This window comes from Girardinichthys multiradiatus, chromosome 9 (assembly GCF_021462225.1).
Source record: "Girardinichthys multiradiatus isolate DD_20200921_A chromosome 9, DD_fGirMul_XY1, whole genome shotgun sequence".
Classification (NCBI taxonomy): domain Eukaryota; kingdom Metazoa; phylum Chordata; class Actinopteri; order Cyprinodontiformes; family Goodeidae; genus Girardinichthys; species Girardinichthys multiradiatus.
In genome coordinates this window covers 30,379,438-30,406,857 of record NC_061802.1, presented here as the reverse complement: position 1 = coordinate 30,406,857, position 27,420 = coordinate 30,379,438, and the positions used below count along the sequence as shown (strand labels likewise).

The following is a 27,420-nucleotide window of genomic DNA, read 5'->3' as shown; positions in this document are numbered from 1 at the left end:
CTCTTTCTCCAGAGCGAGGATCTGATTTAAAACGAGCTACCTGCTTAGTGTCTGGTTTATATTACTGCAGATTTGCATATCCAAACATATCTTCACTTATGCATCATTTCTACTCATCCTACCTAACATTAACAGCCACATATGTATTCACACTGAGGAATCTGCTTCTGAATAGAGGTAAAAATGTAACACAATTCACTATAGATAGGCAATTTGTACCAACAATGCTTTAATATTGAAACTTATCCATAATCAAAAAAGCTGTTCTACTACAACAGTTACATTGGGCAGTGCAACAATGCTGCTAAACAGTACACAATAATTGCACTTATTGATTTAAAACATTAATGGAGTATTTATTGATTCTCCCATCAAACCAACCATTAAAATAGTTCCCAAAGCAGAAGTAACAATCCCAATCATACAAGCAGTTTATAAGATTTACAAACATATTTAATCAGGTTATCATCATCACAGATTAACTAATTCATTAATAAACAATATGATAACTGCCCCTCCCTTCAGTCAACAATAAATAATTGGAATTACATTTAAAACACTTTTTTTTTTATTAGTTGTTTTTTTTTTATTTGTTTTAACTGTCGCCATGCCTTGTCACTTTGACCCTGATATCTGGTTATGTATTAAATACACTATAAAACACTATCTTTACACTATCTATACACTATAAAAATCTATCTTTTTTCGGATTGTGGCTTGCTTCTAATATGTACTCCTCTTTGCTGCTGGTTATTTGGGACACAGGCAGCCTGGCTACAAAGCGGAGATGGAAAGGGAGAAGGTTCGCATTTGTTTGAGTCTTGGGAAGCATTGCCAGCCTGCACAGGTGGCATCTTGTCTGGGTTTTGCACAGGGAGTGAGTGTGCAAAACAAGAGGGGAGGGCAGCGGGAAGAAGAGGCAGGCTACAGGACACACAGCCTTTGGATTTGTATGTAATTGTTTAAATCAGTAACTCACTGTTTGATCCTTTATAATTTGTTTGTGATTTCATGTGGAGTTCATAATAAAGCTTTAATTCTGTATGCAGAATTAGGCTTTGAATAAAGACTCCTTCGTGGAAGTACAGAATTACTTCCTGGAATATTTGAATTTGGGTAAATTGATGCTGCAAGTATGCAGCTCTGCATAGATTTTGATAATGGTACTAAAGTAGGAATGGCAATCAGAGCTCAATTGTTGATGCTATAAAGGCTCTAAGTGTTGTTTTTATCCTGCAGTCTTGAAATCTTTTATTTTATTTGTACAATCAGTGCCAAATGAAGACATTTGTGCAGGGGTCTAGGTCTTCTTAGTATTCACTCCCCTCTCTGAGATGTTGGCAGTTGGAGTGGGTTGTTATTAGGAGTGCTTCATCTGACTTTTCATTACAGATAAGACCAAGCTGACAACCCAACAACAAACAGCAGGCTAAACGTTCCCCCATGTGAGCTTGCATCTGTCCTCTGATAAACATCACCAGATGAGTTACAGGCGCCATATGAAGCACATGCTGCATGTATGTGCTCATCATGCCCACAAATAAACCGACACAGTCTCAACTCAGTTTATCTCATATTGCTGCGGCATTAGAAATCACAGCTCGAACTTGACACACCCCGAACACCCCGTGCACCACAGCCCTGCATCCTCGAAGATGAAAACACTTCCTTCTTTCCTGTGTCTGTTTTTCCGGTGAAAAACGAGAACCCTGCAGGGAGTGAAGTAGGAACGCAGAGGGGAGAGAGAGGGGCAGGGTGGAGCATCTGGAATAACATTCACTCGTCTCTCATATCACTGCTTTCTCTCTGATCCCTGTCTCGCAAACACACTCACACTTTGCTTTGACATATCAGCTATCGCCTCCTCTCCAGCCTCTGCTTCAGCCCTGCTGATCTTTCAGATGACATCAGTGCAGGTGTTGGTCTTGAAGTAGACCCCATTTGGTGTTCGTGTATCTGTGTGTGTGTGTCACTTCTGGTGCCATGCTGGCTGGAACATTTGCATTTGAGAAAGGCGGTTTCCTAGTTGTTGATTACCATTGATATAGTATATATTACTAATCACTTACTGGTGGCTTGCTTGTCTCTCTCCAAACTCAAGTTACTGTCAATGGGTTATGATTTTTAAACCTGGGATTTCTGCCCAATACCTGTAAAGAAATTCTCTTTTTTTGTGAAAGTATCCATACCTGATAACCTTTTCACAATTTGTCATGTTACATCTGCAAACTCAATGTATTTTATTAGGATTTTACTGTAATCAGAATCAGCTTTATTGCCAGGTTTGTGCACACAAGCAAAGAATTTGATTGTGGTACACTTTGCTCTCAGTGAATATTTATTTTTCAATATAAATAAATGTAAATATAGAATATGTTTTTAAATGTACATGTATATACAAGTGACTTTACAAGAGAAGATAATGTGAGATCAGTCCATGTATGCATGGTGCTGTAACTAATAGATCAGCACAAAGTGGTGCATAATTGTGAAGTGGAAGGAAAATTCAAAATCTAATTGTTTTTTCAAATCAAAATCTGAAGTGTGTGTGGATTTGCATTCAGCCCCTGAACCCAATTCCATATAACCAATGATCTTCAGAAGGTGATTCAGACAGCCATAGCTTCACTGGGGACATCTGTTGACAGAATAAATATTAGTTGTTCACTGAAGAAAGCTGGCCTTGTTGGAAGAGATGCAATAAGATTTACTGTTGAAAGAAAGCTGCAGGAGACCAAATTAAAACTTTGTGTCATGAATTTGTGATCACCCCTCTTTACATTAATACTCCTAAATACAATCCAGAGCAACATGACTTCAGATGGTACATAATTAGTAAATCAATAAAAAACATTTATACACATCACCCTGAACCCACTATCATCATAGTAAAATATGTCACACATAGTGGTGGCTACATCATGCTGTGGGAATCCTTTTTTACAGTAGGGACAGGGAAGCTGGTTAGAGTTAATGGTAAGATTGATGGAACTTAACACATGATGAGTATGAAAACAAACAGCTATAGTTGGTAAAAGGCTTGAGTCTGGGGCAGAAGTTAAACTTCCAGCAGAAGAACAGCAGTAAAAATACAGCTGGAGCAACAATGTAATTGTTTAAATAAAAACATTAATGTGTTAGAATGATCCAGACCTTTATCTAAATAATAATTTGTGGCAAGACTCAAGAGCTGATCTTGGCAGATGCTCTCCATTGTGACTGAGTTTGAGCCATTTTACAAACAAGAATGGGGAAATATTACAAGGTTTCCATGTGTAAAGCTGGTACACCCCATGACCCTTGCAGCTGTAGTAGCTGCAAAAGGTAGTTCTACAAAGTACAAGTACATGCCACATTTTTCAGATTTTTTGTTAAATTGAAACCAGATTAGCTTTTCCTTTCACTTCACAACTATTTACTACTGCATTTTGGTCTATCACGAAAAATCCAAATAAAAACAATGAGATTTTTTGTTTTAATGTGAAAAAATGAGACCAAAGTTCCAGGGGTATGAATGCATGTGGAAGGCAGTGTACAAATACAAATAAAACCTATTCACTTAAAATTTGATACTATTGTGCCTAAATGGTAGTTTACCTCTGTTGCCATTTATTGAGACAGAAGACTAGAAAGGGATTACTCTTCATTGTGCCTATATTCATGGCTGCTTGTTGCAGTTAGGGAAAGCAGCTATTATCTAGTACATTACAAACATAACAACTACTCATACTATGACACAATTTGATTTAGTCACCCATCTGGTTTTGTGTAGAGTTTTATACCTCATGTTAAAATTAGCCTTAAGTCTTTTGCTTGTTTAAAAAATCCTGAGGCTGGTTTGGATTACAGTCTGTCAATCAAAAACAGCTGCCTAGGTGCACATGTGTGTAGCACGTAGGTGCCTAAAATCACTGCAGACTTCCTTTAGAGTGTATCTGTATGATTGACAGTGTTAATGGTGTAATAATTCCTCACATCAGGCAGCTAAAAAGCATAATTTCACACAGTATTTTGGATAGTTAGTCCTTTATTTGTTTTTTCCCCTTTGCACCATCACTTTGCACTTTGTTTCTTTACTTCTGCTGCACATTAAACTCTCCCTCTCTTTGTCTGTCTTTTTCATTTCTGCAGGATGAATGCCGCAACTTTATCAAGGTGCTGCTCAGCAGACAGGGAGGCCTGTTTTTGTGTGGCACTAACGCCTTCAACCCACTCTGTGCCAACTACACTGTAAGTAACCACATCACATCTGCCAGCTCAACAGTAACTCTTTTTCTGACCTTCTGGGGCAGCCAATAATACATTTATTCATAGAAATGCTTTAACATAATTGATAAATATCTTAGCTATGTTTTCCAATGAGAGATCTTGCTTTAGCAGTACAATTAGTACATCTACTCAGGTGAAAACCTGCAGCTCAATTTGGGTTGTTTGTTTGGTACTTAAGGTGATGTTGACCTCCTCCCAAGTAGTTATTTATCCTTTCTGTCTGGCAGTTTTAGTTCCTTGTTTTTCAGTAAAACAGCACTTGTTATTTCTCTGTGGTTAAACTTTCTGGCCTGCCGAACTTAAAAGTTAAAGGCAGAAAATCAAGGAAAACAAAAAGAGGGAAGGAAGAGAGGAGCTTGTGAGGAAGGCTGGAGATACGACTTGTTTACATGGTTTGATTTTTATTTATTGTTTTCCTTGCGGTAAAGAAAAAGCAGAAATTCCAAATAAAGAACCTTGCAAAAGTATTCATGGCCCTTGAACTTGTTCACAATTTGTCACATTGCATCCACAAGGAGTATGTCTAACGACTGACATTTTTGCAGATTCTTCTTTGCAGAATAGGTCAAGATAAGTCAGAGTGGATGGAGGGTGTCTGTACACATTGCTTTTTTAATCTTTTGCAGCCTCTAAGAGGCTTTCTTGCAGAAGGTTTTTGTATTCAGCTCCATCGATGTCCCCATCAACTATGACCATCCTTCCTGAAACTTCTGAGGAGAAGCATCCCCACAGCATGATGCTAGCACTACCACACTTTCAAAGTGTCACTATGAGGCTAGTGTGTTTTGGGTGGTACGCAGTGTTCTCTGCCACATAGCATTTTGCATGCAAACTAAAAGGAAATTTTCTGTCTCATCTGACTGGAGCACATGCTTACATGTTTGCTGTGTTCCCTATATGGCTTTAGTAAAACTGCAAACATGCAGGTCCTTCTCAAAAAATTAGCATATTGTGATAAAGTTCATTATTTTCCATAATGTCATGATGAAAATTTAACATTCATATATTTTAGATTCATTGCACACTAACTGAAATATTTCAGGTCTTTTATTGTCTTAATACGGATGATTTTGGCATACAGCTCATGAAAACCCAAAATTCCTATCTCACAAAATTAGCATATCATTAAAAGGGTCTCTAAACGAGCTATGAACCTAATCATCTGAATCAACGAGTTAACTCTAAACACCTGCAAAAGATTCCTGAGGCCTTTAAAACTCCCAGCCTGGTTCATCACTCAAAACCCCAATCATGGGTAAGACTGCCGACCTGACTGCTGTCCAGAAGGCCACTATTGACACCCTCAAGCAAGAGGGTAAGACACAGAAAGAAATTTCTGAACCAATAGGCTGTTCCCAGAGTGCTGTATCAAGGCACCTCAGTGGGAAGTCTGTGGGAAGGAAAAAGTGTGGCAGAAAACGCTGCACAACGAGAAGAGGTGACCGGACCCTGAGGAAGATTGTGGAGAAGGGCCGATTCCAGACCTTGGGGGACCTGCGGAAGCAGTGGACTGAGTCTGGAGTAGAAACATCCAGAGCCACCGTGCACAGGCGTGTGCAGGAAATGGGCTACAGGTGCCGCATTCCCCAGGTCAAGCCACTTTTGAACCAGAAACAGCGGCAGTAGCGCCTGACCTGGGCTACAGAGAAGCAGCACTGGACTGTTGCTCAGTGGTCCAAAGTACTTTTTTCGGATGAAAGCAAATTCTGCATGTCATTCGGAAATCAAGGTGCCAGAGTCTGGAGGAAGACTGGGGAGAAGGAAATGCCAAAATGCCAGAAGTCCAGTGTCAAGTACCCACAGTCAGTGATGGTCTGGGGTGCCGTGTCAGCTGCTGGTGTTGGTCCACTGTGTTTTATTAAGGGCAGGGTCAATGCAGCTAGCTATCAGGAGATTTTGGAGCACTTCATGCTTCCATCTGCTGAAAAGCTTTATGGAGATGAAGATTTCATTTTTCAGCACGGCCTGGCACCTGCACACAGTGCCAAAACCACTGGTAAATTGTTTACTGACCATGGTATCACTGTGCTCAATTGGCCTGCCAACTCTCCTGACCTGAACCCCATAGAGAATCTGTGGGATATTGTGAAGAGAACGTTGAGAGACTCAAGACCCAACACTCTGGATGAGCTAAAGGCCGCTATCGAAGCATCCTGGGCCTCCATAAGACCTCAGCAGTGCCACAGGCTGATTGCCTCCATGCCACGCCGCATTGAAGCAGTCATTTCTGCCAAAGGATTCCCAACCAAGTATTGAGTGCATAACTGTACATGATTATTTGAAGGTTGATGTTTTTTGCATTAAAAACACTTTTCTTTTATTGGTCGGATGAAATATGCTAATTTTGTGAGATAGGAATTTTGGGTTTTCATGAGCTGTATGCCAAAATCATCCGTATTAAGACAATAAAAGACCTGAAATATTTCAGTTAGTGTGCAATAAATCTAAAATATATGAATATTAAATTTTCATCATGACATTATAGAAAATAATGAACTTTATCACAATATGCTAATTTGTTGAGAAGGACCTGTAATTCCTTGTGGTTTTCTTCCAACAATGGCTTTTTTCTTTTCTATAAAGGCCAGATTTGTTAAGTCCAAGGCTTATAGTTGTCCTGTCAACAGATTCTACCACCTGAGTTGTGGATCTTTGCGACTCCTCCAGAGGAATAATGGACCTCTTGGGTGATTATTAGATTAAGGCTCTCAGTTTAGATGGATGACCATGTCTTGCTAGGTTTGCAAATTGCTTTATAACCGAAACCCACTGTAACCTCTTCCAAACCTTCATCCCTGACCTGTCTGCTGTGTTCCTTGGTCTTCATGGAGTTTTTTATTCACCAGTGTTCTCAAACAGACTTCAGAGACCAGAGAGAACAGCAAAATTTAAACATAATTAAAATGTCCACGAGCAGACTGGTTGCACTAGATTTTATTTAGAGGTAAATGCAACTGACATCACACTTTTTAGATTTTTGTTAAAAAATAATAATTTTCCATTCGCTTCACAGTTATGCACTATTTTTGTGGCTGGTCACATAGAATGCTAATAAAACTCATTAAAGTTTGTGGTTATAATTTAGTAAAACGTGAAACAGTTCAAGGGGCATGAACACTTTTGCTAGGCACTGTAAAGCAGTAGATAACCCAAGGTTTAAAGCAACAAGTCAAGGTGTAAAACTGGCCTGATTCAGTCAAATATTGCACATTTTTTTATTACCCAAACAGTTTGTCCCTAAAATACAATTGTCAGAATCTGATGGTTTGTACCCATCATGTTGCAACTCACCTGAATCTTCCTCCGCGCAGCTCACTCCACTTTCCCAGGGAATCTCTGTCTCACTCAATTACAGTAACAATTCGAGACTCGCTCAGGGGGGGAAAAAAAATACACATACACATACATAAATATTAATAATGGGTTCAGCTGATTTCACATCATTCTGCAGAGATTTTAAGGGAATGCAGGCAGTTGAGTCTCAGTGAGAAAAACAGTGTGGGAAATGAAAAAAAAATACCACTGTCAAAGGCTTTTTTTGGATGAGTGTTGTTGCCACTCTTTCACATTTCAGACTTAGTGCAACAGTGGAACATAGGAACAAACCTGGCCCATTATCTGTCAGCCACTAATGACGCCCAACACCTGTCTCTGCCTGATAGGCTCTCTGTTTCTCAGGGGACTAGTTAGCAATGCAAGCTGCTCTTTTATTTATAGCTCAGTTTTAATGACATGACATTTATAAATGATTTTGCTCCCGACGGATGGATGGGAGGTACTCAAAGTTATGTTTTTCTCCAGAAACTGTTTAAATACCTGCTTGTGGCTACCTTTTAAATATGCATGTGGAGTAATTGAAACAAAAGCAAAGATTTCACCATAGAAATGCAGAAAGGTGTAAATAGGGGCTGAAAACCTGTGTGAATTATTAACAAGACTTCATGTGGGTGCCTGTATGTGTGTTGGTCTCCTATTTATGTGTGAGAATGTGACTCTCTTGTTGCTTAATTGTAACCACTGAATCATTAGCTTGCACTCTCTGTTTAACTGTCTAATTGCCATTCTCTTGTGGCTTGTTTTCACAATGCTGCCATAGATGCATTTATATTGTTTGGAGTGTGCTGATCGAAGCCTGTTCCTGTCTGTCTGTTTGTGTGCGTCATTTAAAGGGTGACACTCTGGAGATGATAGGAGACCCGGTCAATGGAATGGCAAGATGCCCTTATGACCCCAAACATGCCAACGTGGCTCTTTTTGCTGGTAAGACACTACACTCTTCTGCAGAGCTGTCACACATGGATGTAAAACTGAAGAATAACCTGGTTCCTCTATGAAATCTAATGTTTTAATATTCCATAAATGTTCAACTTCAGTTTACAGTTTCTTTGTTTACTTCACTTTACTGATAATGTAATCATCAGCTCTGTGAAGATAAACTGCAGAGAGCTATTAAGGAAGAGTCATGTTTTTTTATTGCAGTAATATTTCAGTCTTGTCAGCTGTCATGTTCATGATAATAAACATTTTTACATTATTGTTTGTCATTATAATGACATGAATTAGTTTAGGCAACCATCGTTTGTCTCTGCAGATAGTTAGGTAGATGATGCTCTGACATTCAAATGGTGAGAATTCAAAAACAAAGCTGTCAGTTCTCAGCATTTTTCAGCTTTATGACAGATTTGTACTTTTGTGGTTACTTTTGTTATGTATTCTTTTTGCACAGAGGTGACATTTGTACAAACAATTTGTACAATAGTATGTACAATAAATACTGCATAATGCCCTTAACAAGTATAGTGAAGTAAATAGAAAAAAATGTAAAATCTATAACCTGATCAAACACTTTTATTAAATAACAGAACCTCTATTACTACTGCTGCAAAAATATTATAACATATTTCTGTCATACAGATTATGTAATAAGTAAAATAAGGTTTTAAAAAATTATTTAGAGTTATTTTAACTTGTATGCATCCGTACTCATTAGGAAAATGATTGAACACAGCTTAGTGTGTTGTAGTCTGTTTTTAATATTAAGCTATTTGATGTAGTAATATTTTTTTACAAAATCAGTGTCAGCTATATATGTATTGAAAGCCAAGATTCAAACTCCAAATCTTCAAATGGAAGTCAGTGTTTGCTAAGACACCATCAATCCTGCAGGCTGTTTAAAATGTGTCTAATCGGATGTACACAGCAGTTGAGGAGATAAAAAAGATATACAGTAATTTATCTTCTAAATTTGGAAGTACAAATAAGTACAGTTGAGAAAATGTTGTCCTTTGTTTTGATGTCCAAAATAATTAACTTTTAAATACATATGTACAAAGGACGTTATTCGAGAATTCCTAGTCTTTGTCTGTTGTCCCTGTGGTAATCTTTAGTCTGGCCTTCATGTGTTTCTTAGAGAGCAGCAGTTTCCTCTTTGCACAACTTCTGTGAAAGTTAAATCTGTTCAGTCTTTTTCTGGTTGTACAATCATGCACTTTCATATCAACACTAGGGGGCACCTGCTGTAGGTCTAGTGATAACATTTTAGGGCTTTTGATGACTTGTTTTAGCATCTTGCGGCCTACCTTTATGCTGACCTTGCTTCGATGGACCCACCTGGGATTATTGACAGGTGTTTTTGTATACTATTTTCCATACAGTGGAATGTCCAATTTCAAGTTTTTTTTGAGACCCCCTTTACTCTATCAGACTCATAAGCTGCTATGTTCCTCTTTCTAAAGACCTAGGACACCCCTTTACTCTTACCATGGTGTTCACATCTGTCAGGAGCACACCATATTACATGTCAGAGGTTAAAACAGGACATGTTTTGGTTTTGTTTTCTCCATACACAACTTTAAAGGGCTTCTTTAGGCAATGCTTGGCACTCTGAAAATGTAAAGAATTCCTGCAAGACAGATAAAATAGGGTTTATTTAATAACACCTCGGTTCCGGGCTGTTTACCCATTTGCAATTTTTCTGGTTATTTTCTACCTGGCTTTTCCATGTAATAAAAAAGCTAATTTCTAAAATCTAGTCCTCTTTAGGGAAATGTGGTTGTGTGACTGATACATATCTATCAACCAAAGGGTCGCTCAGTGTTATTTTGAGTTATTTTGAATAGACTGACATTTGATCAAAATAAACTGATCTGCAATGTTTTAGTACATGGGTATAAAATGGTTTGTTTGGCGTAATGAACTGAAAATGGAAAGGGATGAAATGGTGCCGAATAGATGAACGAATTGACCAAAAGATTTACCCAAGCCATAAACTCACAAAGATTATGCAGTCCCTAATAATTCCTGCACAGAAATTAAGTTAAAACAGAACTTTTTAAACTACAGTTTGCATGTTTAAAGTTGGAAAAAGCATCACCATAGCTTTCCAACTTGTTCAACACAAGGATAGATTTATCCTGATGCGTAGCAGTAAGTTTCAAAGAGGATATTTTACTGATTAAGCAACATTTAATACATGAAAATAAGAATGTACCATAAAAACTGACTCGAGGTGCATTTTAGTGGTTTCACTCCAGGCCTGATAGTCCTTAACCTAAACATTTTCCAAAAAAGATGAAGATATTCTATCGAGAAAGAATGGCACCCAAATATCTCAGAAGACCAATATGCTGCTAGAGGAAAATGAAATAATAAAATAAAACACAAAGATTAAAGTAGTGTTTTCAGGCTGACCAGGGAGTCTATCAGCTTTTGTATTTCTCTGAATATTTTTGCCTTATTAGACTGTGCAGCTCAACAGTTTGTGTATGTTTTTGTGTTTCAGAGGGGAATCTGTTTACAGCTACGGTGACAGACTTCCTGGCCATTGATGCGGTGATTTATCGCAGCCTTGGGGACAGCCCCGCTCTGCGCACCATCAAGCACGACTCCAAGTGGTTCAGAGGTACCAACAGACATGTGTGTGAATGTTTGTGCTTGTCAAGGTGTGCTTGTGTGATGTGCTTTTAAGCTTATCGCTCCCCTGCTGCAGTATGTCCTATGTTCAGAATCATGCCCTGTGTTTCTGCTGTCGTCAGAGTTGGATAGGTTTGAGAGCATGTCCATGTTACTCAGCAGACTGATGCATGTGTTAGCAGCTGAGATTTGACTCAGCAGACTGATTGCTGGATACATAAACTATCTGCATCTCGTTCAGTGTTTACACGTGTTGCAGAAAGTCCAAGCTGGATTATTAGAAACATCCGCATGAAAGTCATTTCTCAGAAATGCCAGTGGGACATAATTCTCTTGTTTGCTGTGAAGTCCCCTTTTCAGCATGTAATGAAATTAGGCCTGGCTTGTGTCTCGGTGCCCCTGCCCTCATGTTACACCAATGTTGTGGGAATTAATGCTGTGTTCGCAAATGGACATGTTTTGAATGCATACTTTCTCATGAACCATCCATGCATTCTCTCTCTACACCAACATAGAGCCCTATTTTGTGAGTGCTGTGGAGTGGGGACCTCACATCTACTTCTTCTTCAGAGAGATAGCAATGGAGTTCAACTACTTGGAAAAGGTAGAAGACTAAATCAGATAAAAATATATTTCCTATCTTTTCATGCAGTGGAGCGAGTTGTCCTTTCAGTGCATCCTTCAAAAGGACTTCTGTGGAGCATAGGAATTTATTGTTGAAACATGAAAGGAGATGCTAAACTAGCACTATGTTTAAATTTCAATATCAACTCTTTTAGTCACTTCCACAAAAACCTTTCATTGTTTTACTTGTGTGTATTCATATCTAACCTAACAAAATACAGTGCATGAGCCTGCGTTAAAACTGAGAAAAGCTTTATTATGTTTTGAATGATTTTTCTCTTTGCTGAGCTGATAATGCATCTTTATTAAAGTGATTTTTTTCTTTAAAATCCATTTAAAAACTTGTGAGGTGCCAAATCTATCTAATTAGCCATTAGCATTCTGGGAGAAGTGTTTGCAGACGGTTTTTGGCTTTGACATGTTTACAGAGATCAGAGTAAATGGATGCTTAAACAGCAATGCTATTGTGTGTTCAAAGAAGCAATTTCAGATTCACTGACATTTTATGAATAATTGATGCTGATTTTAGCATTATAAAGCAATGATCTGTCAAAACAGAGTTATCACATTCCAAATTGCATGCAAATGACTCATCACAATGGAAATAAATAGAGCTTTTGAATGTTTCCTTCTGGAGATAAAACTCAAACTTTCTCAGTTTATCATTAATGTCAAGGGTCTTATCTATATTATGAAGTCCAGTCGTAAAGCCAGCTGTGGCCTGCCATTCACAGGTGGTGGTGTCTCGCGTTGCCCGTGTGTGCAACCGCGATCAAGGCGGCTCGCAGCGTGTCCTGGAGAAGCAGTGGACGTCATTCCTCAAGGCCCGGCTCAACTGTTCCATACCTGGAGATTCACACTTCTATTTCAACCTGCTGCACTCCACCAGTCCAATCATCAGGATGCACGGCAGGGACATCATCCTGGGCGTATTCTCCACACCGGCAAACAGGTACAACACAAACACACACTAGTGCCCGTTCTCTTTTGGATATTTGCTTAGCTTTCCTCCTATTTAATTGTCAGAAGGAAAATATTATTTTGAAATTCAGGAAAACATTGACCATAAGGGTAGCTTTTTACCCATTTCACAGCTACTTTGACAGTGTCCTGCAGCTCATCTCATTCATCCTTTTCTTAGCAATTTGTGGGGATATTTTATAGCTGGTTCATTAGAAATATTTTTTGTTTGTTTATTTAAAGTTTTCTTTTGTATTTATGTTTATGCACTTCTTATTGTTTTTTGAAGTACCGATGTAGTTTGGTTTAAGTTAAACCATATCCATAAATATATATTTCTGTGTATAGTGAATTTGGCCAAATGTAAATATATTTCTGTCCTTTCCTGTGTGAATCTTCAACAGCCTGTAGTTTAACCAGTGGTGGTTTTTGTACACCTCCACTTTCTGCAAAATAAGCAGATGTTTTTAATAATATTTTGGAAAAAAACTAAGAATCACTGTTGGTTCAGTCCAAGTTTGACCAGTCTATATGTTACAGTTCTTAACTTTGTCTCAATCTAAGGTGGTTGCAATGCCAGAAAAGCATTAGAAATGTTTTTTAAATTAAATTAACTAAATTTAATTGTTCCTATTTATATATATCCAGTATCAAAAATAGCATATGACTTTGACCAAACAGTGTCAATTTAAATTTAGACTTTTTTTTCATTTGCTGAAAAGTAACATTTTTGGTAAAGCAAAATCTGTCTGACAGAAACAATTTAAAAAACTTCTAATGACTTTTTGACCTTGTTCACACCAAATTAGCACCTACGGTTAGTGCATTTTATTTAATCACTCATAGACCTGCAGTGAGGTAGAATACCTGCAGTGAGGTAGAATACCTGCAGAGAGGTGAATACTTGTTTAGGGGTACCAATCAGCCCTCAGTTGTGTTGTGCATGAGAAAATGCAGAGTAGTAGTTTTGTGATCTGTACTCCTATCAACAAACACGGCGAGTTTTTAAAAATCAACTAGATGGATGTAATAAGTGAGTGAAATCATGAGTGAGAAATTAGTGAGGAAAAACTGCATTAAGAAAGATCTGAGAACAGCTAGATCCACATGAATAAAAACCCATTTTTGCATCCTTCAAAAAGAAACCAAGTCAGACCCCCCGGTAGGTAGCGGCATTCACATGGCGCTCCATGAAATTTTATTGAACCACTGTTTGTTTCTTCTTCTATGAAGCTAAAATCAGCAAGGCTTCCCACAGACCAGAAAAATTCAGTAGGCTTTGTGGAGGTGCAGAGGTCAAGATTGGAGTTGGGGTGTTGGCGGAGGTCGAGGGGGGAGAGTAATCAAAGCCATACATAGTGTAACATTGTGACTGTGGGAGATTTGAATCCTATAGAAAACCTGCATGGTGAGTTTAAGAGATGAGAGCATAAGAGAGAAATTGTGTAAAGAAGAATGGTGGAAGACTCCTCTTTCCATGTGTCTTAACATTGTCAAATGTTATAGAATAAATAGTAAGAGGTAAGTATTGTGCTATTGGAAAATCAGGGTTGTATAAAGTATTAACAGCAGGAGTATCAATAATGGGGCCACCAGTTATAAAGAAAAAAATAAAAAACTGGTGGTGATTTTTTTCCCACTTGCTAAATTAAAGATTGGATTTTGAGATACTGCTATTACAGTAAAAGATAATTTATTTTAATGCTTTGACACCTCTTTACCAAGGGTGCCAATAAATCACCATTAAATCACTACCTGTCATGACGAGGTTTGTAAAGGACCCAAGTGCAGACACTGGAAAAACAGAGATTTTAATAATGAATGAAAAGGAGAAGTTCCTGGGAGTAGTCGCAGGAACAACAGGTCACACAGCACAGACATTTGAATGGACAGTGTAATAGAAGAGTCCAGCAACGATCCAGCAATGAAAAACCTGGAACTTAAATACTGAGACAGGGGTGGAAAATGACTAGCTAAATGGAGGTAATGTGAAACAGCTGTGGCAGAAAAAAGCAGGAAAGCTGAGGAAGGGAGACTAATTAAACCAAAGGGAGCTGAACTAAGACTGTGTGAAACTACAAACCAAGGGGAGAAGACTAACACTGAGCTAAAAGAAATTAATCCAACTGGACAAAGTACAGATCACAATAACAAACTAAACACAAATGAATGCACTAATATGGAAACAACTTGCTAGCAACAATGAACACAGAGAAATGAATTGAATGTGGCTAGACCTGTAGAACATAAATAAACACCAAGGAAGTGATCAAAACACAAATGAAAATCATAAGCCAAACACCCAAGGATACTAACACTGACATGAATCCACCTAAAATTATTTTTAGGTTTATGGTAGTTGGAAAGTAATATGCTTACTCTATACAGACAGGGGTTGGACAATGAAACTGAAGCAGCTGTCATTTTAGTGTTGGAGGTTTCATGGCTAAATTGGACCAGCCTGGTAGCCAGTCTTCATTAATTGCACATTGCACCAGTAAGAGCAGAGTGTGAAGGTTCAATTAACAGGGTAAGAGCACAGTTTTGCTCAAAATATTGAAATGCACACAACATTATGGGTGACATACCAGAGTTCAAAAGAGGACAAATTGTTGGTGCACGTCTTGCTGGCGCATCTGTGACCAAGACAGCAAGTCTTTGTGATGTATCAAGAGCCACGGTATCCAGGGTAATGTCAGCATACCACCAAGAAGGACGAACCACATCCAACAGGATTAACTGTGGACGCAAGAGGAAGCTGTCTGTAAGGGATGTTCGGGTGCTAACCTGGATTGTGCACCTCAACTCTTCTGTTTCCACCAGAACTGTCCGTCGGGAGCTACACAGGGTCAATATACACGGCCGGGCTGCTATAGCCAAACCTTTGGTCACTCATGCCAATGCCAAACGTCGGTTTCAATGGTGCAAGGATCACAAATATTGGGCTGTGGACAATGTGAAACATGTATTGTTCTCTGATGAGTCCACCTTTACTGTTTTCCCCACATCCGGGAGAGTTACGGTGTGGAGAAGCCCCAAAGAAGCGTACCACCCAGACTGTTGCATGCCCAGAGTGAAGCATAGGGGTGGATAAGTGATGGTTTGGGCTGCTATATCATGGCATTCCCTTGGCCCAATACTTGTGCTAGATGGGCGCGTCACTGCCAAGGACTACTGAACCATTCTTGAGGACCATGTGCATCCAATAGTTCAAACATTGTATCCTGAAGGCGGTGCCGTGTATCAGGATGACAATGCACCAATACACACAGCAAGACTGGTGAAAAATTGGTTTGATGAACATGAAAGTGAAGTTGAACATCTCCCATGGCCTGCACAGTCACCAGATCTAAATATTATTGAGCCACTTTGGGGTGTTTTGGAGGAGCGAGTCAGGAAACGTTTTCCTCCTCCAGTATCACGTAGTGACCTGGCCACTATCCTGCAAGAAGAATGGCTTAAAATCCCTCTGACCACTGTGCAGGACTTGTATATGTCATTCCCAAGATGAATTGACGCTGTATTGGCTGCAAAAGGAGGCCCTACACCATACTAATAAATTATTGTGGTCTAAAACCAGGTGTTTCCATTTCATTGTCCAACCCCTGTAGATATAAAGCTTGTGGAGTATAAACATGTAACCTCTTCAGTTACTTCATTTACCAGTTGGTCTTTTGCATCTTTCCTGCTGACATTAGATGAAGAAAGGGAAAAATAGATCAAAAGTGCTTAAAAGTAGAGAAGAAATTCATGGGTTAAACAGGGACATTGTGAACAAAAAGGAAGATGAGAAGAATGAGAAATCCAAGGACAAGAAAGCCAGTAATGGACAACACGTGTGCCTCCCACTCCCTGAGACCAAAAACTGTTTCATCAGCTGCATCTTATCTGCGTGTTTGGTAGGATACGCTGTGAGAGGGTGGGCCGCTACCTGCAGAGTCAGATACATGCCTCACATATGCAGACTCATACACAAATAAGCATTTTCAAAAACAATTACAATGGTTTCCAGACAAAATCTTGTACATCTCTGCACAGAGAGGAGGACTACCTGAACACACAGAAAAGCCAACCCCTGCATGGGTAACCCCGCTCCTGGGTCCTGCCTTAAGTAACTGCCAGCCAAGGTAGCGAGAAATGGAAGTTCATAAAATAAAAATATGGATACGTAAGTTAGAAGTAAATGAGCAGGAATCATCAGAGAACGTGTGAGGTGAGCTGTAAAACTCACATCGGCCCTGTGTGGCCTGCTGCGGCACACCGGCAAAGTGCTTGCCAGACAAATTGCCTTGGCTGGCAGAGTGTAGTTTAAACAGCATGAAGCAGGACCCTGTAGGAAGGTAATAGCTGTTTACTCCTACAACTTAGCCCACTGCAACATATGCCAGGCTGTACTGTTGTTATCGTCCTTAGGTATTTGGGTTTTGGTTTTCTTTTGTATCTGTGTTGTTCCTTGATGTTTCTTAAGGTTCTTTAGGTCTTGCCATATTCAATTCATTTCTCTATGTTCATTATTGTTTGTTAGGTGTTTCCATATTTGTTCCCTCCTTTGTGTTAAGTTTCTTTGTTTATTCCTGTGTTCTGTTCATTGTGCATTTGGATTTTTTGTTTTCTCAGTTCAGTGTTGGTTTGAAGTTTCTTTGTGTCATAGCTAAGCTCCCTCAATGTTATTCTACACACCTCCCTCAGTATTTGAGCTCACTGGTTTTCATAGGTCATTGCTGGAGTATTCTGCTGCCTCATTTCACTGCCTGTTTCTCTGCCCATGCTCCATGTCCTGTTCTCCTCCTGTCTGGCTGGCTGGCTGTAAGTTTTTGTCTTTGTTATTATTTAATCCTTCTACTCACCATGCTGCTCCTGAGTTCCTGTCTGCACTTTGCTCCCTGTTATGATGTCACAACACTTGACAACAGTGGTATGGGAATGATGAAATGAAGTAAAGGATTTATTGTTCCCCCCTGCACATTCTGAGAGAGTTCATCTCCTGTGCCCACACCCTCCAAGGTTTATTTTACCACCACAAACCAGTTGAATTCATGGAATATCTTTTCCCCACGGTATACCATTGAGATTTTGAGTATAAAAACAGCAAAGCACAGGAAAGCAAAGTTTTCTCTTTATTTGCTGGTGTTTGTTCTGCCAGTTGGAAATGTCATTTGCATTGTTTGACATAGGCTCTTCGGATTTAATAGAGCTGTATAATTTCCCTTGCCTTGTAAATGAAATCTTGTCTATCCTGAAGGCAGGACGCCGTCTCTGGTTTTGCGTGTGGAGAACTCTGTAACAGCAGGATGTCCCTCTGGGAAAAAACACATCAGTAAGGAGGAGCAGAAGAACAGGTTTATGATTCCATGAAGGCGATGCTGGAGAGGTAGCACAGATGTGGAGAATAGACCCCCTCTGGGCCTGCAAGCAGACTATGCAAAGGAATACATAATAGGGTCACAAGCTAAGGTTAGAAAAACTGGTACAGTAGAAAAACGCTCCATCTGCAAGCCCATGTCACAAGAGAAATACAGTTTTTACTGAAATATTTCTTATCAACATCTACTTTCGTTGGGCCCCAAGGTCCCTGCTGGCCTGGGTGCCCACAAAACAGTTACATTTCTATAGGACAGTTTTACAATGGTACCAGTGGTAAACACACTAAGGAAAAACATTTTAATTTAAAAGTGAAATTATGACTTATATTTTAGAGCTAATTTAATCATTTCTGCAGCATTTGTCTGAGATGGGGTCACATTTCTTTTACTCTTTCACAGTTAGTAAAGCACAGAGTAATAACCTTTTTACTGTGTTCTCCAGTGATTGTGATGCTCTGTGCTGGAAGTAGGCCCTCAAATAAAAATGTTCCTGGGGCCCCACACAACCTTAGGGTGGCTCTGCATCTAGGTTTATTTGAATGAAGGTTTTGCTTATTACATGCAAAAGTTTAGAAGTCACTGCTGCACATATGATTTATTATATTGAACATTATTTGATGAACGATATAGCATGATCTACTGTGGTAGTCCAATTTGAGCTGTTTTAGGAATGTTTCTGTAGAAACTATGTATTCTTCTTGGAGATAATGTCAGGGTGTGTCACTTTTTGGACTGTGTGTTGCTTTTGTGTTTTGTTTTTTCCTCAGTTATTTTGGGTGTTAGGTTGTGTTTCTTCCTCCTCGTTCATAGCTCCTTTAGTTAATGTTGTTTTTCTTATGACTTAGAATGGTTTTCTCTTTGTTGTCATTGTTGCTATTGTTATTATGATGATTATTATTATTGTGCTCTGTTTTCCTTGGGTTCTTTAGTTTAGTTTCCCATCTAGTATCTCTGTGTTTATTTATGGTTAGGTATTTGTTCTCCCCCTTGCACTCTTCTGCTTATTAGTTTCTTTTTCTGTTACTCCTCTTCAGTTATTTTGTATTCGGTCTTTGTTTCCTAGTCCTCCCAGTCTGGTTCTCTAGTTTATCTTATTTCTCCAGTCCCTCCTGAGAGGTTAGTTTAGTAGTGTTTAGATTTTGTTTATAATTATTCTAGTCCCCATGTTCTCTGCCTTTTTCCAGTCAGTTCAGTCAGTGTGGTTCTAGGTTTGTTTACTTTGTACTCTGGTTTGCTTTATGGGTTCCTTGTTGGTTCTTAGGTTATGGTGTTTCTTTTGTTCCCTCTAGTTTCTCAGTTCATAATTATTCTTAACTTTCATGCTTCATTTGGTTATTTGTTTATAGCTTCGTTTCGGTATTGTTTATTAGTCCCTTCGCCATGTTTTAATCTATGTATTAGTTTCACCTGCTCCCTCTGCCTTCCTGTTTCCTTGTCACACCTGTTCTTAGTTCCTTGATTACCTGCCTTTGTTCTCGCTCTGTATATTAGTTGGTTTTGATTCATTGTCCTTTGCTGGTTTCTGAAATCACATTACCTGATTAAGTTCAGTGTTTGCTACGTTCCTGCAGTACAACTCAAGTAAGTTTGGACTGTCTCAAGCTTGTACCTGCTGAGTGATTCGCTATGTTCGCTTTGTTTTAACCTTTGAATAAAGCTGAAGACCGTTTACAAAAATGCTGCTGCTAAGCTCTTGTCCATGCTTCGGTCCACCCTCAAACCCCATCGTGACAGATAATTGATTTGGCAGATCTTTATTTTCATTTTTTGGAAGAACGTGGAAAATTTCCAGTTTCACCTTTTAATTAAACGATTAGATTAAAAATCTCCTGATTGACATTTTTCGTATTTCTCTTGCTTAACTCCACAATCCATCATGGGGTTGATAAGACAAGTAATTCCATGCAGTCGGAGAGTTTTTAAACAACAAGATTGCTCATTTAAACAAACGGCATATGCATCCAGTCTGCAAAACGTTACCTCAATACCAAAAAAGCAAACAACAATGAAAAACCACTAGGAAAATATAAACAAAGAACTGACTGAAGGAAAATATAAGTAGGAATTTAAAACATAGCTGAGTAGCACAAGTGGGAGAAACTAATGGTGGAAATGAGAATATTAAAAGACAGTTCTGAAAGAAAAACAGCCCGAGGCCTTTTGGCTTTCTCCCATTAGATTTAGAGTCATACATAGTTCAAACCCAGGGATCTGGAGAATGATGGGAGGGTGGAGAGGTTGGTGAGGGTAGAGAAGCCTGGCAGTGCTGGCAAACATGTCACATTTAACATCTGGTGCTTTCAGTTCTTTGAGAGAAGCTGCATCTCCCACATGCAAAAAGCTGTGAAAAAAGTATTTTCAGAGATTATTTCTGTTTTGATTTTTTTGTCACACTTAAATGTTTCAGATCATCAAGGACATTTTTAAATCAGATAAAGACAACCTGAGTTAATACAAAAATGCAGTTTTCAAATGATTAGTTCATTTATTGCAGGAAAAAGTGGATTCAAACCATCCTGACCCGATGTGAAGAAGTAATTTGCCATCCATCTATCCATTTTCCATACCGGCTTCTTCCGTACAGGGTTGCAAGGGAGCTGGTGCCTATCTCCAGCAGTCAACAGGCGAGAGGCAGGTACATCCTGGACTGGTCGCCAATCCATCACAGAGACACACAGGACAAACAACCGTGCACACACCCATTCACTCCTAGGGGCAATAGAGAGAGAACAGTTAACCTCAAAGTCATGTCTTTGGACTGTGGGAGGACAGAGTACCCAGTGGGAACCCACGCGTGCACCGGGAGAACATGCAAACTCCATGCAGAGAGACAACTGGCCAGGAATTGAACCCAGGACCTTCTTGCTGCAAGGCAACAGTGCTACCAACTGTGCCACCGTGCAACCTTTAGTTCAGCCGTATCAGAGAACTTTTCCGAATAACCAGCGTGTTTAAGGTCTTCCAGTCAGATTTAGGGTCAGACTTTGACTATGCCTCTCCACAAACTTCATTTTGTTATTTTCTGCCTTTCACAGATGGATTTACTGATGTGCTTTGAATCATTGTCCTGCTGCATAAGCCAAGTAGGCTTCAGATTAGGGTCACAAATATAAACATGCTGTTTCAAGATTTTCTGGTAGAGAGCAGAATTCATGGGTCCTCCAGTTTTGGCAAGTAGTCCAGATGTTGACGGAGCAAAGCACCCTATAACACCAGACTGCCACCACCATGTTGGACTCTCTGCATGATGATCATTGCGTTTTGTATTAAATGTAAGCGACCTTTTTATGATATTGAAATTTGATTGTAATGCTTCAGATAATCCAGAGTGACAAACTAGCAAAAACAGAGGAAATATATAAGGGGGCAAATACTTTCTTACAGCCCTGGATGACTACTGCTTTGCTGCTGTGGCCAGGCTTGAGCTGTATCCCTGCCTGTAAATGTCTGCAAATGATAAGGATGGAGGGGCGACAGCGTGACCCGAACATGGTACATCAGGAGACCACGGCTCCCAGCCAGAAAATCCAGCCCAACAGCACTGTTTTTCTACACACATTTTTAGACATCCCTCTCAGCTCGGAACATAATCCAGGAGGCACTCCAATCAACAGATGGACATTAAGTTTCAGAGAAAAAGTCAGAAAAAAAGACTGACAGCTGGAATAAATGTAGCAGCAGATGAAAAGTGTTTCAGTCTTTCTGTATATTTCTAAAGTAATATGAAGCTTTCTCTCCATGTACATAGTTACTCATTGATGAGGACACTGTCAGAATAGAGTGGAGCAACAGGCATGGTGTTTTCTTTGTTTGTTTAAACTCATCTCTTATCTCACCCTGACAGCTCTCTCTCCTTTTCAATGTCTCTGCTTAAAACACACAAATGTAGCATCAGGCTCAGCAGAGACAGCATGACTGTTTGGACGTCCATGATTTTGTTGTAAATGTCTCTTTGTGTTTATTTGCATGGGGGTGCACCGGACACTTCTCTGAGCAGACGCACGGCTCCGAGTGGCCGGGTTCATTAAAGGTTAAACAGCCTCTGAGGCGCACGGAGCTTTTTACTGGAATGTTTTCGTGGGTTCATTTCCGTTACAAGAATCTTTCCGCCCTACTTTTTGTGGGGAACTGAATTTTGAGTGACTCATTTCCTATTGTTGCTTTATATTTCAGGAATTTCCACCAGGATCTTTTTTTGGGCTTAATATAGTTTGTTTTTGGGGTTTTTTTTATCCGCTGCACATCTGTATACCATGGCCCATAGCTGATAGTGTCTCTTCTTTTTTTCTCAGTCTGTATGAGTCCTAATGTCCTTTGTGCTCCACTATTAGCTCCCACAAAAATAAAAACTCAGAATACATTTCGTCATCTTAGCTGGGCTCCAACTCTTTTACAGTTTGTGTATCTCAGTTTAGTTTTACCCTCTGTTTTTTAGAGCGGATATAATCCACTTTATCTTTCCTTTTTCTGTCATCTTCTTCTCTCTGGAATCTTGTTGGAGAGTAGAGCCTGCTTGACATGGAGCTGACAGTCATTTTGTGTCAGCTCAAAGCGCTTTATCTGTCTCTGTCTCACCATCCCGTCTCCTTCTCTGCAGCATACCGGGTTCGGCTGTGTGCGCCTTTGACATGGAGCAGCTGGCTGCCGTGTTTGATGGAAGGTTTAAGGAGCAGAAATCTCCGGAGTCTATTTGGACGCCTGTTCCAGATGAACTCATCCCAAAGCCAAGGTGAAGCCAGATGGCAGTGCTCAATGCATGCACCTGTGTTTTCAGATTGTGATCAACAAGATGTGGGGGCTGACAACGGTGTTCTGACACATGATACTGCTGCAGAAAGTAGCTTTTTATGGAAAGCAGTTAACAGAGTTTTGCTACCTAGTGTACCTAGTGAAATTCTTTACATTTTGTCAGGTTAAAACAAAGTTTAAAGTATTTTATAGGGATTTTATGTAACACAAAATACTGTATCACTGTGAAGAAAAAGGAAATAGATGCATGGGTACAACTAAAACCCCAAGTAGTGTGGTGTCAATATGTGTTTAACCCTTTAATCCGACCATCCTTTGTGTAATTTAATTTTAGTAAATCCAGCTGTTCTATAAAGGCCTTCAAGGTTTGTTTAGAACATTAATAAACACAGTCTCATGAAGACCAAGGAAAAAGCGGACAGGTCAGGGAGAAAGTTGCGGAGAAGTTAAAACCAGGGATAGGTTAGGAAACAATATTCTAAGCTGTGAACATTTTACAGAGCACTCTTCAATTCATCATCTGAAAACAGAAATATTAAGGCACAACTGCCAAGACATTTCGCTTAAACGACCCCAAAGGCGGAGGAACGAATATGGATTGTTTTACTTCCACTTCATAATTTTCTAGTACTTTGTGTTTGTCAGCAAAATCCCTACAAAAATAATATGAAACGTTTGTGGTTGTAATAAAACAAAATGTGGAAGGCGTTTAAGGGCTATGAATACTTTTGCAATTCACAGTAGCATCTGTGGCATTTTCACAGACAGGCATTCATTACATGACTAAAGTTTCCTCTTATTTTTACATACATTTTTTTTTTATTTTAGTAAAAAAGTAAAAGGTGACTCAGTAATAAAATATGTTGGAAAATATTGGAAAAACCTCTTTTTGTCACAGTTTTTAACTAATAGTGTTGTTGCCAAAGAATTGTAACATGAATATGAGTCATTCAGAAAGTCTAGACTGTCCTTTTAATAATATATCATTATGGAGGCATGCGTGGCATGATGTTGTCAGATAAATTCGCTCCATTCTTTATGATGTGCTCCATCTTGTTGTCCCCAGACCTGGTGGCTGTGCTGTTCAAGGATCCAAGTTTAATTCCTCCAACTCATTCCCCGATGAGATGCTGAACTTTGTCAAGACACATCCTCTGATGGACGAAGCTGTTCCATCACTCGGACAAAGACCTTGGATTGTGAGAACCATGGTCAGGTGAGAAGTGGTTTAGCTGTTATCCATGCTGTTTCCCAGATAAGACAACTAGCGAATGTAACTCTGGTATGTATGTTGTTATTTTTGATTCAAAAGGTTTTGCATCTGGAAATCTGGAGTTAATGGAAATCACAAAATAATTAATTTCGTGTTTTATAATGTTTTGCCAGACATTTAGTATTATTATTTCTTAGACGTTTATCTTTGTATTATCTGACTTTTTCTCTGTATTTGTTCTTTAGCTGTTAGGTTTAACTAATGTGTTAAATATTCTAATACCTCCACTGCAAAACCTTGTAATTTGTTTTGGGGTATTTTTTGGGGTCATTGTCCATCTTTCTTTTGGAAGCAGTGTCCAATCAAATTTTAATTGACATACCCAGATTTCTCTGAATCTGAGCTAAGTGGTATGTTCTTAAACGCTTTAGACTTCCCTGAACTTCTGCTGCCCTAACATGGCACATCACTGAACTATGTTCATATATATCCCAATGTTAACAATGCTTCACAGATGCTGTTATATTTTTCCAAGTAATAGCCATTCCAAGTTTTCTCAAGCTTTATGCATTTTTGCTATAGTTTAATCTTAGTTTTCAAAGTTTAAAGAATGCCAATCAGACTTTCTAAGATTTCATAAAATCCGTCCGTCTATCCGTCCGTTCTGAAACATCCAATATTTTAATAAGCAAGTAAAATCAGTAGAACCTATTCAATTTTAAAATACTTTTAAACTTTATGTACATTAACTTTCTGTATTGTATTTTATGGTTTAGAAACCAAGGATACCCAGCTGAATGCACAATGACACATGTAGGAGCTATATCTTTTGTTCTGGCTTGCTGTTAAAACTTATGATAGTAGGAAGCTGCTACAGCAGCAGTGTTCAACTCCAGCACCAGTGTTTTAGATGTGTTCCTGCTCCATCACTGCTTCAAATGGCTGAATTACCTTCTCAGCATGCAACCAATCCTTGCAAGGGCCTGGTAGTGGACTATATTTTTGATTCAGGTGTGTAGAATCAGGAAAACATCTAAAACATGCAGGACACCAGTCCTTGAGGACCAACTTTGGGCACCACTGAGCTATAGCGCTGTTAAAATTAATGGAATGCTTGTTGTGTCTTTCTCCCCTCGTTCTCTCATGCATGGAGACCCCTGTCCACCAACCACCAGGGAATTATTGGGAATGTGTGTATTGAGAATATTATAAACTCTGCACTATACGGCTTCTGTTCTCTACTATTTACTTACACAATCAGGACTGTGTGTAGCTCCACTGCGCTCTGCTATTGTTTCTTTTCTAACCCATTCACTCGACTGATATTAGTAATGACTGAAATGTCTGGTATAATTAGTTTATTATGCAAATTTGATAAGCAGTTTCTACTCTGTGGATTTCATTTCTTTTTCCAGCTCCTCAAGAGAAATGGCATATTTTGATTTCACTTCACAAGACTGTATGTTTCACCTTAGTCAATCTGTTTTAATGCACTTAAATCATAGAATGGCCTCCAGCAGTTTCTTGACAATGCTTTTAGCTTTCATAAATGCAATGTCCCAAATGGGCTGCTTCAGTCTGTGGCATTATTGCAGCACTCTGTCTCTCTCCTGTGGTTCAGGTACCAGCTGAATAAGATTGTGGTGGACACAGAGGCCGGGCCTTACAGAAACCGCACCATCCTCTTCCTTGGGTCAAGCAGAGGAACCATCCTCAAGTTTCTTATTATGCCAAACCAAGACAACACAGTGACCAGCAGCAACATCTTTCTCGAGGAACTGGAAGGATTTAACCCTGACAGGTAAGACAATAGAATATTACACAACAGCTTTGGGGCTAAAATGTGTGATAAATCAGAGATTTGTGCTGATTTACAATCTTTATTTTTGTAAAACCTTGACCTGCCAATACCAATTTTTATCCAATTCAAATTTCTCTTTAAAAGCTATAATTAACAGCACCTTATATTAGTGATTAGTCTACAAAGAAAATACAGTTTGCTTTTAAATAGCACTGCACACCTTTTGTGCTTCCCCTGACTTCATTTGAGCACATTTTGGGTCTTGTTTCCTCTGTAACAACAAATATACCAGAAGGTTGTTCTTAGAGCGACCTGTTTGTCTGGAAAAAGATCTGATTTTCCAACTAGCCAGTCAAGGTCTGTCAAGCTGAAAATCAGTGGATTCTGTTTACAACCCAATTTCTCAATAAATCTCTAGCTAAAATGTAAGTTTGGGGTTTAAAAAATAATTTTGACACCTTGGAAAGAAAAGTACATTCAGAAAAGGGAATGAAATTAACATACTACATTCTCTGATTTTAGATAGCTTACCTCATCATATTTCAGTTAGGGCACTAAATTGAAAACACGTAAATATGTCACAGGAAAGTTTTATCGATTGATATGCTGCACATCATTAGTTGGACAGTTTCTTTGCAATTCTCATAAAAAGGCTTTTGAGCAAGAGAAACCAGTACAGTGGCAGACGTTAACGTAAAACTGCTGAAATACAGAGGATAAAGAAGTTAAGACCTCTTTTAACAACAGCTTATTCTAAATCATGCAAAAAACCACAATGTTGCAGAAGTTCACACTTAACAAAAACTACCTCGAACTTCAGTTCAAACAGGTAGAAAACTAAAGTAATCTGGAACGAAATGTTTCCAGTGCTAGAGACAGTTCTTAACTGTTTTTACAAGAGAATCATTTTCCTTTTCCACCATCAGAGAGCCAGGTTGGAGCCACATTAATACGTATTATTGTTTGATCCTTTGTTTTATTCTGTGTTTTTATGAAGGATCGTAGTACATGAAGAGAGTTTAACAAAACAAATGTATTATTTATCCTGATGTCGCTGCTAAAAGACACCCTATCTCTAGCTTAATTTAAAATGCTATTTTAAACAACAAGTGTTGCTTCTGAACGCTTTTACAATCCTAATCAGATGATCTCTCATTGACATTTGCAGCACTGGAAAACCAAGTGGGAAATAGTGGTTTTGAATTTAGTGGAATATAATCAGTTGTTAGCTCAGCTGTAAGCATCACACTGACCTACTTAAACTCCAGCATGATATGAAAAAAAAACACTGCGGGAAGTCACTTTGTGTTATTCTAATGCTAATCTGACATTTTATTATTGTGGAAGCTCAGTCTTTTTAAGAGTTTTTTTTGTTTTGTTTGAAGTTAGATCAAAAATGAAATGTCCCATTAGTCTGCCTCTAGCTCATGATGAAATCCCTTTTTTTTGTCTAGTCCAGCAGCAAAATGGATAGCGACAGTTTTTTGGGGCCTAAGTAAGCTCTTGCACCAGTTTAGCACTAGAACTAG

General features: G+C 39.0%; 1 protein-coding gene across 3 annotated transcripts in view; it reads left to right on the top strand.

Moving 5' to 3' along the window:
• The window catches only part of sema6bb (sema domain, transmembrane domain (TM), and cytoplasmic domain, (semaphorin) 6Bb), a 223,538-nt gene that overhangs the window by 125,836 nt on the left and 70,282 nt on the right, over positions 1-27,420 (top strand). For all 3 annotated transcript variants that reach the window (XM_047373731.1, XM_047373732.1, XM_047373733.1), the window contains exons 6-13: positions 4,132-4,230; positions 8,439-8,529; positions 11,051-11,170; positions 11,697-11,785; positions 12,540-12,757; positions 22,726-22,857; positions 23,944-24,093; positions 25,712-25,891. In XM_047373731.1, coding sequence (XP_047229687.1) covers positions 4,132-4,230; positions 8,439-8,529; positions 11,051-11,170; positions 11,697-11,785; positions 12,540-12,757; positions 22,726-22,857; positions 23,944-24,093; positions 25,712-25,891 — 1,079 coding nt within the window. The remainder of the gene's footprint in view (positions 1-4,131; positions 4,231-8,438; positions 8,530-11,050; positions 11,171-11,696; positions 11,786-12,539; positions 12,758-22,725; positions 22,858-23,943; positions 24,094-25,711; positions 25,892-27,420) is intronic.